The sequence below is a fragment of the Dipteris shenzhenensis genome, chromosome 25 (assembly GCF_047967505.1).
Source record: "Dipteris shenzhenensis isolate YYH24624 ecotype China chromosome 25, Dip_SZ_1.0, whole genome shotgun sequence".
NCBI classification, from domain to species: domain Eukaryota; kingdom Viridiplantae; phylum Streptophyta; class Polypodiopsida; order Gleicheniales; family Dipteridaceae; genus Dipteris; species Dipteris shenzhenensis.
In genome coordinates this window covers 29,007,585-29,021,534 of record NC_141620.1, presented here as the reverse complement: position 1 = coordinate 29,021,534, position 13,950 = coordinate 29,007,585, and the positions used below count along the sequence as shown (strand labels likewise).

General features: G+C 45.1%; 1 protein-coding gene across 1 annotated transcript; it reads left to right on the top strand.

The window, feature by feature from the left end:
• Positions 1 to 12,145: 12,145 nt before the first annotated feature.
• LOC147885712 (uncharacterized) lies at positions 12,146 to 13,291 on the top strand. The gene is made up of 2 exons (XM_087396717.1): positions 12,146 to 12,554; positions 13,049 to 13,291. Coding segments are annotated over exons 1-2 (306 nt in total). The 5' UTR covers positions 12,146 to 12,249; the 3' UTR covers positions 13,050 to 13,291.
• Positions 13,292 to 13,950: the final 659 nt, after the last annotated feature.

The window sequence follows — 13,950 nt, the reverse complement described above, 5'->3', positions numbered from 1 at the left end:
CTTGTACTTTCAATATCAATTAATCAACATTAGTTTTGTGCCTCATTCACATCTCCATCACTTTGACTCTCTCTCTCTCTCTCTCTCTCTCTCTCTCTCTCTCTCTCTACTCTTATTTAATGTCAGGGGACTTTCCAAAAGCCTTACCAGATGTCAATGATCGAACTCACACATAGCACAACGTGAACCAAAGCCCCCACTACCAAGACCCACATGGATTTTACAAAACTTGGAGGGGAAGGATGGGAGAGAGAGAATTATTTAATGTTAGGTCACTTGTTAGAAGCCAAAAGGTGGAGTGTGTGTGTGTGTGTGTGTGTGTGTGTGTGTGTGTGAGAGAGAGAGATAGAGAGAGAGAGAGGGGGAGAGAGAGAGAGAGAGAGAGAGAGGGATTGGCAAAAGTGGAGAGAGAGAGAACAATAAGGACATTGATTGGTATTACTAAAAGTTACAATGAAAGTCAACGAGAGCTAGAGCTCTGCTCTCAACGATAACAAATAAGGACATTAATTAATAAACAAGGTGAATGATATTCAATCATTCATAAGGCTTGCCCAAGATCAAAAAAGTAAACAAAAAGGAATCCACTGGAAATGGTGTGGAGGAAGACTTGAGGAGATAGAGAGAGAGAGAGAGAGAGAGAGAGAGAGAGAGAGAGAGATGGGAGGGTGTGGGAGAAAAGGTGAAGATCCTCTGTAAGAAGACTTGAGGAGATAAAGAAGGGAAGAGAGAGAGAGAGGGAGAGAGCGAGAGAGAGAGAGAGAGGTAAGAGAGAGAGAGAGAGAGAGAGAGAAAGTCAACCACTTTAAAGTCTTCATTGAAGTCCAATGAAGAAGAGCCAATAGGAAAAATGCACTTCCAAAAAATTCAAGAAATGCCTAATTTATGCTTTCCCAAAATTGCATGGTTGGTAATAAGGCTACCCAAGGGCAATAAAAGTTGCAAAGAAAGTAAACGAGAGAAGATGGTTAGATATAGTTAGGGAGGGTTGTGTGAACTATCCTTTGCTTGCAAAGTATAGAAAGCAAAGCATTTGCAGTCCCGTTTCCATGGCGTCTCTTGACCTCCTGCCTTACGGCTTCTTCTCATGCAAGCTGTCCTCTTCCCATCGCTTCTCCTCTATATCCCCTCACCTCAGCTTGTATCATTCACGATACTGCTTTCTCCCCCTACACTCACGTACATGGATCGTCCAATCCTTACCTCTGGATCACATCTTACATCCTTTACCTTTTCCTACACCTGCACACGCCCCCCACTACACAAATGACAACCCTGCCTATCAGCTTCTGGCGTCCATGCAGGACCATGTCGCTCTCCAGTTGCGCACCCGCCCGCGGGAAAGTATCTTTGCACAGGAGGCAGCGCATTCCTTGTCCAAACTTGCGGAGCAGTGGGGATTGAAGCGGGACTCGTTGGATTCCTTTCATCAATTTGGCGTCTCCTTCAGTAGTTTTGTCTATCCGTCGAGCACCAGTGCTCAACGTTTCATGGCTGTGAGCCTTCACAGTAGCCTTTTCTTCCTCCTGGATGACTTGTGCTTTGATATGCACAACCTGAATCCAGCGGACTCATCACCATCTTCAAGACGTTGAAGCTGCCGTTCGATCAAAAGCCCATCGAGCGAGCAATTTGGGAGGTTAAGATGTCTTGTCACTTCGGAATGTTACGATGGCTTAGTCGCGGCCTGCGAGGACTACGTTGAATGTTCCATTAGTCTCCAAAACGACCTGCTCGCGACTCTCTCAAAGACTTGGAATCGTTGAACTCTGGTGCCCTGCATGTCCTTGGTCATGGAGAAAAAGAGGATGTCCAAGCGAGTGTTGTCGCTCACACCATGCCCTCTGAGCGGTGCCATTCTGGTATCCCTCTGAGGCAAACCATCCCAATGACCACTTCCATACATCCCACCGACTTGAATATCTCGCTGCCCATTGATTTAACGTTAACCTGCTGGCTTGGAGGCATACCAACCTCAACCTAACCCACTGACATGTGTCAACTGTGATCCTACCGACCATCGCATTAAGACTATCCCTATGGCCCATTGGCATACAGATAACCCTCCGACTAGAGGGATAGCTCTAGGAATAGATTCCAAAAAAAACAAAATCAAATTTGAAGCACGGTGTACCCTCACAGTGATCTCATACATGCACTTGAGGTACGGGAGAATTTTATCCAAGGAGCCTGATCCTGAGCCTGATCCTGAGCCTGAGGATAGCATTTCAAACTACTCGCAACCTACCTTTTGCCCTAGTTTTGGTTCAGCTCCAACAGGGAGTTCAATTCCCAACTCTCTCTCAGTGTTAGGGCCCCAATGTAGTGATCCCTCTAGTTTAGACGAGACCGAGAGCTTGAATGAGGAAATGCAAGAACCCACTAGCTCGAGGGCCTCCGAAGCCCCCTACACTTGTAGGAAGTTTTTGAATATAGGGTCGTCCTTATGAGGAGCTAATCAACTCTAAGGTTGATGGAGGGGTCAAAATAGACGAGCCATGTGGCAGTCTTGCATGCAATGCTCTACGTAGTTCCTTTGAGGTGAGCTTTGGTCACCATGAGAGGCTTTCTTCCCCGATCGACTTGTGAGATCTTGCCTCTCCCATGAGAGTCGGTTGTGATGAATCTTGGTAGTGGCGATTCAACAAGCTGGAGGTGACTCATGGAGGTCTCTGGTTAGTACGTTGTTGTTGGTGGTGAGCATGAGATGGCGGTTCTCTCCAGCTCTAGGTTGTCTTCCGTGTGTGTGTGAGTCAGTCTCTTTTGTAGAGAGTCTTTGTGATAGAGATTGTGGGTCTTTGTTGCCCATAAAAGAGTCTTTTTAATAAGCCTTTGTGTCTTAACATATTTTCTTGTAAGCTACAACAAATTCGATAGGGGTGAGTAGCATTATCTTGCAATACAAAGTCTTCTATAGCTTGTCTCTGGCTCCTTATCTGTCATTTTATGTGAGACTATTGTGATTTGATGTAGAGATTTCTAGTTGAATGCTATATCCAACATATGGTATCAGAGCAGGTTGCTTTATGAGAATCTATGAGAATTTGCCGAGAGGCACTGTGGTTCATACATGTCTAAGGAAGCCGTCAATACAAAGACAAGTGTTCCAGTTGTGAGAAGACGTAGGAGCAGTCGAAGTCGTGAATCGAGATCATCTCTTGATATTTTGGAATTCTCCTCAATCCCAAAAGGTTTTGACAATGGATACGTCAAAGAAGGACAGTCGTGGAACGATACTGGTGACCTTCAATGGTCAGAACTTTCCTTCATGGCAGTTAGCAACACGCTTGTTGATTATGCAAAAAGGATTGTGGGGAGTGGTCTCTAGATCGGAAAAGAAACCCAAAGAGCATTCTCATGATGCTGAGAAGATTCCTTCATGGGAAGCCAAAGGTCGGGGTCCACTTACCTGCCACCATCTAGAAAAAATTGGTTGTTAGAAGAACGGAGTTTTAAATGGGTAGACAAGTAATGCCTACACACCCCAGCTTGTTATTGCTTAACCTAGGAAAAATAGACCCATCCGGACTCATATTTGTAAAGTGAGAATGTTAGGGGGACATCATGAAATGTTGGAGACAGAAGTGTTGGCCTACCATATAGGAGGCATCTAATCACACATCATGGCTAGACGATGATGTATATGACTGCCTACGCTAGGCTAGGCTACCAACAAAGCTGAGTGTATGTGCCACTGCTCCTCCCCCCTCATCCCATTGAATTATTATGATCTTGGCACCGATGATCGAGAAATTCTCCCATGGTGACATCTAATCGCACGTCATGGCTAGATGATGATGTATATGACTACCTATGCTAGGCTAGGCTACAAGCAAAGCTGGGTATATGCGCCACTGCTCCTCCCCCCTCATCCTATTGAATTATCATGAGCTTGGCTCCAATGACCAAGAAATTCTAGCATGGAAACCATTTAATCGCACGTCATGGCTAAACGAAACTAGGCTAGGCTACTAGCAAAATCCAGCTAGTGGATTGTGTGCTCTTAGTAGCAATAGGCACCCAGATTCACACAACTGACACAAGAAACAAAGCGGGAAAGAGTGGGAGGGTGGCAAGTCTAGCTATATAAAGGCCTTAAGGGTAGAGAAACAATTCATCGCACCTATAAAAATTTCTCTCCTACCCGCTTCCACGCTCTTTCCAAGCCCCCTTCTACCCCTATGATGAATCTTCTACTACAACCTCGATGCCCCTTCATAATGCTGCCCAAGTCATGGGATCCATTGTTTGCCTTGGCTCTCCATCGTGCAACACTCCACCATCCATAGCCATGACCAATAGAGTTGCAAGATGGGGAGCCAAGGGAAACGAGTTGTGTTCCATCAGGCACTGGCAAAGAACTCACCTTGCTGATGAGACTCTCATAATTGAGCACAACCTTCGGCACCGGGAAGGAGAACTCAACTTGGTGATAAGCTGTAGCATACTGAGAGCATGTGTCAGTGCGCTGGAGCTCACCACCAGATTGAGTTCCCTAACCACAGTCAAATGTTCTACTCGATTGAGCTCACCACCAAGTTTTCTCTCTGCCAGTGCCTTGAAAGAAGCAATTCTTTGATAACCCTGCCAGTGTCTTGAAAGAAGTTGCTATGACGAAGGCAATTTTTGAAAGGCTTGAAAGAAAAACCTCATGACCAACCATGTTGCAAGATGGGGAGCCAAGAGAAACGGGTCATTGTTGTTCCATGAGGCACCAGGAGAGAACTCTACTTGGTGTTGAGCCTCTCGTAATTGCGCACAACCTTTCACACTAGGAAAGGAACTCAACTTGGTGATCAGCTCTAACACAGTGAGAGCATGTGTCAGTGTGCTAGAGCTCACCATTGAGCTCACCTCCAAGTTGAGTTCCCTCTTCCAATGCCTTGACTTTTGAAGTTGCTATGAAAAAGGTTATTTCAATTACGAGATTCTTGTATTGTCCCCTGCATACGAGGAGTTCTAGGTCAAAATTGTAAGAAAGTCCTACCTACGATAGCACTACGAGGTGCTCGTATTGTCCCTTGCACACAAGGCACTAGGTCAAAAGTGTAAGAAAGTGCTAACAAGGGCAAAAAGTGACACCCAATCCTACCACAGTGGTGGTGTTGACAAGTGCTTAAAGAAGTGTCACAAAAACAAAGTGCTAGCATCTTTGTATGTAATCTGTTTTGTTAAATGTTTGCTTCGGATGTAATTTATTTTGTTTCAATTTCAATGTAATACTATTATCGCAAAAACTATCGGATGTAATTTCTTAATGTAAGTTCTTTTGTTTCAATTTCAATGTAGTACCATTATTGCCAAAACTATTGTTGGCTATTACTTAGGTAGTTAAAGTGGCTTTAAAGAAGAACAAATGGCATATTTATGCCCTCGTTTACATTTTACTACAACCATAAGGATTGTTGCACAAGAAATTGTTGAAAAAGCTATTCTTACTGTTGTGAAAATGGTTCCAATAACCAGCATGGTGCTTTAGAACTATGATAACTCCAATAACCAGCACAGTATTTGGAAGGAAACTATACTAAATTGCAAATGTCTACATTTCCTTAGCTTGGAATTAAAATAGCTCCAAGAACATGTGCGGTGGTTGAGAAAATGTTGCACAAGGAGTAATACAACTAAAATATCTCTAAAATAACACCATTTTCCTTGGTTTAGAACTAAAATAGCTCCAACATTCAATGCGATGGTTGCAGATATGGACCTTGAGGGGTCCCGTTAGAGATTAACATGCCACGGTGGCCTTCATGCCAATGTGGTGGCTCTCCATGCCAACATCATTGCTTGAACTAGCACGGAGGTCAGCACAGCAAAAGATTGTCTTGCGTAGCAATTTGCCCAGAATTCTGACAGTTTCCTGCCCTCTTCCACTACCATCTGAATAGCCTGTTTATGTCCTCGTAGTCTTCCTCATCCATGGACTCCCTCGTCACTCAACTGCCCTCCCTCTTTCCGATGGATCCCGAACATGAGTTCTTTGAATTTGAATCAAACTTGGGACAGAAGCCACTAGTCCCTTGGACTCCCAAAGCACTCCATCTACCACGATCCGCATGCCTTCCAAGATCCCCTTGGAAGACATGCACGGAGAAGAAGAGACATCCACCAGGTAGGCCACTCAAGAGGGTACGCCTGCAACAGGCTCACCTTCCTCAAACTCAAGAAAGCGCACCTCGGTGCCATTAGCAGGCGATACAAGGTCGTGTGCTCCCAAGCACACTGACCACTTGGAGAAGCATGGCTCCAAGAACTGGACGCTTGCATTGTACACTCGTGCTTTGCATACGAGGGTCACGACTACACCCTCCACTACCACATAGTAGCACCATATGCCGCACTAAAGGAGCTAGCGGTTGAGGAGGCACTCAGAATTTCTAGCTTGAGTAGAGTGGCAAAACGTCTCAATCCCATGTCACATAGACATGAAGCTAATAGCAGAATTCCTCTAGGCGTACAATAGCAACACCAACGTTGGTGTCTTGTGAGATGCAGTAGGCAATCCCCACCTCTATCAAATCAATCAGGATGTGGTACGGATAGCCTTCAACCTTCCAGTCGTCGACAAAAAGTATTCCAAAAAGAAAAAGCTGGACGCCCTCAAAACGGTCTATCACTATGACCGCCATAAGAGCAAGGGCCACCTCTAGTTCACAGCTATCCACAAGCCCAAGGTGGAAAGACCAGCAAGAGCCTTGCAATGGCTCACACAAGTCAAGCACACGAACAATCATTAGTACGTCGTGCCAAATATCCTACTGCGCATGGTGGAGCCCCAGGAGACCAATTGGGCAGACTACTTCTGCAGCCAAACGACCTCGGTACCCACGGGGAAGTAAATGGCAATCCCATGCTGTATATGCCGGTTCTATACTACTTGCAATGTCAGCATATGCCAATCAGATTCAGGCTAGCAGAGAAATCTGCCATCGGGCTAGTACAAAACGAGCCAGAAGAAATAGAGGTGAAGCCCAAGACGTCAAGGACAACACCCAGTATCACTCCGACAGTTCATGTGCAACCGAACACAAGTCAGCTGCTCAGACAATATGAGGACTGCCAGTTGCACGAATTCATGTGCCAACAACTATGACTCTAGTGGGCAGGAGGTGGGCAGGTTCTCAAAACAAGGGCAAATGGGTTCAAGAGGAGCCCATTCTTATCAAAGACCTCCAGGGCGACGAAACAGTTGACATTGGCATCCATCTAGGAGCTAGAGCCACGCCGAACCACCCCCACTACCCCCTATGTTTGTCTCCACAACCCCTCAGGAGACCACATCCTTTGCCATCAACACCTCTTCTGCTCCATGGGCAGGCCTAGCAGAGGCCTTATAGTTTTGCAGCACGTTCCAATATAGGGCATCAAGTAGCTATAGCCACATGTCGGTCGAGCAACTATCATGTGCAGACATGATGGAACAGAACCTCTTTGAATCTATGGCACAACTCCCACAGGTCGCCCGCACAATTTTGCAGAGGAGTCAGGAACAAGCCTCACAGCTCTCAACCACTCTCCTTTAGGCCCAACTCTCTATGCATGACAGCCAATCCATAATGGTCGCAGCCCAAGCCACATGCCACGCAGTAGTACAAAGAGCGGAGGCGTACCAAGCCAAAGTTGAGGAGCTTGAGCTAGCTCTTACAAAGCTCAAAGACAACCTTGCCACAAGCGAATCCCTGGTCCAAATGCTCATGGACTAGGCCGACAAGGTAGAGTCAAACCTGCGAACAATGTTGGAATAAAAAGCACAGGTAGAAGCACAGTACGCCCGATCACAGGAATACCACAACAACAAATCTGATCCCTATAGGATCTCTTGGTACAAGTGAGGGAGCTTACGGTCTCCCTCCAAGCAGAAAACGAATGCCAGCGTGCCATGCACCATCCCCTAGACCCTCCAAATGCACTTTGATGCACTCTGTGCACAAGACCTCATCTTCCATTTAGACCTCACTACTCCACTTCCTCCTAACACCCTCCAAACTCTCCTTCACTGTTACCCCAACCGCCTTGTCATACTTCTCTTTGAATCTCCAACCCACTTCACTATCTCTTCTCCGCCCCTCAGATCTACAAACATTATCCGCCCATCCCATCCTCCTCAATTTTTAAGCTTGGTGTCGCATCATCACTGAGTCCCTTAGTTATTCAACAAATGATGAAGTGATGCAAATAGCAAAGCCTAATGAACTCACGCCATGGGTCTACACACGCAAAAGTCTGCATGCATACATCAATTGGATGCAAACCTACGACTGAGCCTCTGCCATCCGATATCAAGGGCACCTTACAGCCTACCAGTCCACAACCTACCACCCCCTTAGCATAATAATCCTCTTCAATAGGGTGCTACAAGACTCTCCAAGACTCACTTGAGTCCTTGGGGTGAGAAATTTTGAAACAATTCACGTATCCTACCCCGAGGAAGAGGAAAACGAAGCAATCACCCTCTTTAATACTACGGCTCCCCCTGCCAAAATTCCACTACTGCCTCCTCTAGATCTCGCCCAACCCACCCAACAAGCCATCCACCCTTCCCTCCCTTAGACAACACTACCCGAGTACTCGTCTAACAGCTCTAACACCACTATCGCACAACACGAGACCTCCCCGTCCATCTCCTCTAATGCTTCGGTCAAAACCTTCCTGATGCAGCCTTCAACATGCTGTTCAAAGCAACCAATTTTGTATAAGAAGCCGACGCATCAACACCAATAGGCACAACAGAGCCGGAGCCCATGCCAATTGCAGATGATAACATTCTACCATCCCCGGCCTTGACTTATAGTCCTTTTAGGAAGTACCAAATAGCGTGCTAATGCATCATTGGAAGCGCCAGCTCGAGGCTCTCGCCTCCATCTATACGAAATTCTTGAGGTGCACCCCCTCACATAGTTCATCATGCAATCCTTTGACAACTGGCGATGAGCTCATCCAAAGCGAACGAGAGGAGGATATAGCCTCGCCCCCGACGCTCCAGTCCCCATGACAAATGAAGATGCTGGTCTACAGTCACGATGGCAACCCCTTCTTGAAGCTGGAGAAATTTTGGTGCTACTACGGCAGTGCACCCATCGATCATCTAGTCCACCCACTCTATATGGCCATGGAACAAAGATGGATAGAGACCTCCAGCAGAAGGGCCCAGATGTGTTGTACAATTTTCCAAAGTACAACTTTCCCAAAGGGATGACTCAGGAGGGATTTTGCTTCCGCCTCCAGTCATTCAATGACATGTATGGCTTAGTCCCAGATCTTGCCGTCGTCGCAACGGTACATTTCAACCCCCTCCTCCTTTTACTCCTCTATGATCTCCCCACCCATAGTTGCCCCATCGATGACCGCCTCCACAATCTAAACGACCAGATTGTCTTCAATATCGACATCAGTCCGACGCAATTCTAGGACCTCCACCTCTATTTCCATGTCTGCTATCTCTACAGACATCACATCCACATGTACGAGGACCTCTTCGCTCACCTCACTCCATGACAGCTGGACTGCTACGCAGTCCTACGGCCCTCCCTTCAAAAGGTGACTTGTATAAAAGGCCAAAGTGTTGACTTTGGTCTTCATTGTTGTTTGCACAAGTTTGAATACAAGCTCCCTCTTCTCTTCCAAGAGAGTGTTTTGGGTGTTCCCTTGTTTCCATTGTAGTGCCCTTGTGTTTACCACTCCATCTCCCTTCACTCTCCTCTTCCCTTCTCCTTCTCCATCCCCTTCCCTTCTCCCTTCTCTTCTCCCCCCTCCCCCTTCCCTCTTTCTCGCATGGAAACACATTGCAACAATTCGGAGGCCGCTCAAGTGACACTTTTGAATGACTTATGCTTTGCATTGCTCTCACAAGGAGTAGCTTGGAGTGGAGGCTCCATTGGCATCTCTTCAACATCCCCACAACACGTGAGTCACTGCCGAGACCCACCACACCCTTGTCCTAGAATTCTTGCGTAAATATAAATTCCTTCAAAGATCTCAGCCTTGATCTCTTGGAATCTTGGATCTATGTTACCCGAGACTTTTTTAGGGGCTGAACACCCCCCTAATACAATTGGCTTTTTAATAGAACTTGAGTTAAGTAGTAAATTGTCTTCTTTGGGGGAAAAAAATAGTAAATTGTCTTTGTATTTATCCATCCTACGATGGCGGTCTCTTTTTCAAAATGTAGAAGAGTAAAAGTTGGTTGTATACTACACAGGTATTTAACTTTAGGGTCTAACTATACACATTTGGATTTCTATATAACTTTAGTTTTAAAGTAATAATTCGCCATTTATCCATCCTTGGATGTGACTGCTTCACTCAGCTAGACTTTATAATTTGAAAATGTTGCATTTTGTTGGATTCGAAGGTTTTATCCTGGTCGTTCTCTAAGTTTTGTTCCAGAATTGTGTGCATGGGGGGGTTGTGAAGGACTTAAACTACCTACCACAAATTTAAAAAATCACAAAGCAATAACTTTGGCACACAAACGAGTGGTTTTTACAAGTTGGACTGTCAAGTACCCAAAACCACTTCAAAATTCCACTCCAATCTTCATTTTCAAGTGTTTTTAGTTGGATTTGACACTACAACCAGCTTAGCAATCATTCTAGCTACCTGCTTGTATAAACAAACATTAAAAAATAATAAAAAACAAGATCAAATGCATGACAATGGCTTTATGGAATGAAAGTTAAAAAGTGAGACTTCCTACTCTAAAATCACTCTTTCTTCACTAGTTTCTGCTTCCAATCAACTCCTAATCTCCACTAAAAAGGCCTAAGGACATGTGCAATGGGTTGTTTATGGGAGGAAGCTAAACAAACACACTCCAAACACAAAAACATACCTCGTATCTTCCCAACAACGGTGCCAAAGATGTGTTGTCTGGAGGAGACACGCATGAGGTGTGCCGACGGAGCTCCTCACTCTTGTGCTACTCCTTGTGGGAGCATTGCGTATTAAAGCTTCACTCATGTCACTCGAGTGCCTACCAAATTGTTGCATTGGGGTTTCCACTGAGAAGAAGGGGAAAAGAAAGAGAAGAGGAGGGGGAGGGAAGAAGGGAAGGGGAGGGAGAAGGAGAATAAGGTGAAGGGGGATCATGGCAAACACCAAAGGTAAACAAGGAGAGCAAGCAAACCTCAATCTCGAAACTAGAGCAAGAAGAAGGCTTGTATTTCTCTAAAGTTGCATACAATCAAAACCAAAGTCAACCACTTGACCTTTTATACAAGTCACCTTTTGAAGGGAAGGCCACCCTATTCCTTGTATCTCTCTCTCTCTCTCTCTCTCTCTCTCTCTCTTGTTACAACCACTTGGGCCCATATGGCGCCAAGGCATATGATGCTGATTCTCACAACCTTCCTCTATCTTCAAATGGCTCTTGTGTTATCCATATACGGGATCCAAATGGCCCTTGTGTTATCCCCTCCAATTTGGGCGATCCCGGTGACTACCTCGATCCTAAGCCATTTGCGGCTCAAAACCCGTAAGGTTTGGGCAGCATGATCAATGGTTGTTAACATCGGGCTAGCATGCAAGCACTGTAGAATGAGCCATTACTAGCCACAATGACAACCACTAGGCTTGCATGCATGCATCATTGGGCTTGCATGTAGAGTGCGTAGATTGAGCTATCACTCTAGCTTGCATGCAAAGGAAGTAATGTGAGCAGCTAATTATCACTCATTGAGGCTTAATCTAGTGGCCCATCCATTGGGAATGGAGCCACCTCGCTGCCGCATAATATGCGTTAGACACAAGCATACGGCTTGAATTGAGTTTGTGCAAAGGTGGCATCAATATAAGAATATATTGATGATTCAAACTGTAGCCAGGATCACAACCATAGGGCTTGCATGCACCACTAGGCTTGCACATAGAGTAAGTAGAGTGAGCAATTAATGACCAATCACCGAGACTTAATTTGGCATTGTGAAAAGAATCCATTTGGCTAGCATGCATTGGCCGCATGATTGATTGATTAAAGGCAACTTATGATTAATTGGACATGCCACGGGGATGGCATGCAATTAATTCGAAGGCCACTTTGATTGTTTTAAGGCCATTGATGATTTTTTGGACATGCGAAATACTTAGATGCAAGAATAAAATAGCACCCTCGTCTTCATGCATCTAAAGATAGCAATTTATCGATTTGGGTTTTCTTCTGTCCAATCGTGCTTGTCTTTTTGGATTTGCTGCAAGCAGGACAGTCTCAAAAATGGCGTTTTTTCTGTTCAAACTTTGCGCACCAATATCATGGCTTCTGCCCTCCTAGCGATGGCTGCAATCACGCTAAGTTCTCCGATCGCTTTCTTGGTGAATAGCAGCGATTATGTTACCCGAGAAACTAGCTTGATTATCGGGGATAAAAGTGCTGTAATAGCTTCGCTGCAGCTGCTCTCCGTGTTGGTGTGCTTCCTTGTTGCATTTCTGTGTAATGTCCAATCAATCAGGTATTACTGTCATGCAAGTTTCCTTATTAGCGTTCCTGTGGGTGACGGTGCGCCTGGACTTACACCAGAATACGTCAACGGAACTCTTACTAGGGGTTCCCACTTTTGGTAGGTTCGCTTGAGAGCATTCTACTTCTCATTTCCGCTCTTTCTGTGGCTTTTTGGGCCAATTCCAATGTTTATATGTTCAATCATCATGGCGGCACTCTTGTATTCCTTAGATACGGCTAGGGATTTCAGGCAAACCTTTGAAAATTCCAATCCACATGATTTGAAGGCGTCGAGTTGATTTATCACCGAAGGCAAGTGAAGTTTGAGAAAAAGGAACGCACTTTATTAGAGGTTGGGGGAATTTGTGCGTGTATTTTGTGTCGTTTTTGTGGGTGGAATGTAAGCCACGGTTCTGTTGTAGGAGAGTCCTTTCAAAAGGCGTTTAGAGTGTGGATTGGGATAGCTGAAACTGTCAAGTAAAGAGAGATTGGAAGTTGGAAGGTGACAGAGGGTTCTGGCAATGATGTTACATTTTCACACGTTCAATAGTTTAAGTATAAGAACCTGTAGTTCAGTTAGGCACAGGGAATTTTCTGTGGTTGGATTTTCAGAAACGCTTCAGATTTTGGAACACACCAGGACCTGGCACAGGTTTTTTGCGCTGGTACACGTATGTATGGATTGTACAAGTGCATGTTCCAGTCCGCACAAAGTGCGGGAATGCATCTGGAAGGACAATTGGGATGATTGTCAATGAATCTGGAAGGACGATTGAGATGATTGTAAAGGCGCTTCAGCACTGAGAAGAATTTAGACCCTTGTGTTATCCTCCTTGTGTTAGCATCCTATATGAAACGGATAATGTCCATGTAAGGGTTTTCCCGAGTATATGAATGCCTGATTCTCCTATGCCTTCTCTGGATTATCTTCATCAGTCCTGAATAATTTTGACACTTTGTTTCTTTGCTCTACGAGGTTCGTGAATTGTTTTTATTCTGTGAGATGCAATTGCTGTTCTGGCCATTATGGAATTAAAACTCTCTTGGAACCTGGCTTCCTTTCTGGAAAAGTCTTGTATCGCTAGGGGTCGCTGACATATGACAACTAATTTGAGTGTTCCTAATTCTGCATGTTTAAATGCAATCATGGCTGAAACTGCAGTTTGCTGATCTGTCAGTGGAGAGATTTTGAGTGAGCAAATGATCATATTTATCCATGCTGGTCTGCGCTACTTGTGGGCACTACTGACACATGAACCCTTCTGCGTAGAGGTTGTAACTGGAATATGTTGATGGTTTTTACAGTCAAGTAGAGATTGAGGACCACAAATGTAAGCCAGCTGAGTCCCAAGATGCTCTTTGGTTTCCCCTTTATGATAAAATCTGATTTGTTGGTTATATTGTACCATGCATAGTGATAGTGTTTTTTTGAGTGTATCTTTTGGGTACTCCCTAGTGTGCTGGAGCTTGAGCTTTTGGTTGACAATATTCCTAGCACAGCATGATAAAAGCCT

Excerpts from the sequence above, each read along its gene's own strand:
- LOC147885712 (XM_087396717.1), top strand. The coding sequence starts at position 12,250 with ATGGCTTCTGCCCTCCTAGCGATGGCTGCAATCACGCTAAGTTCTCCG.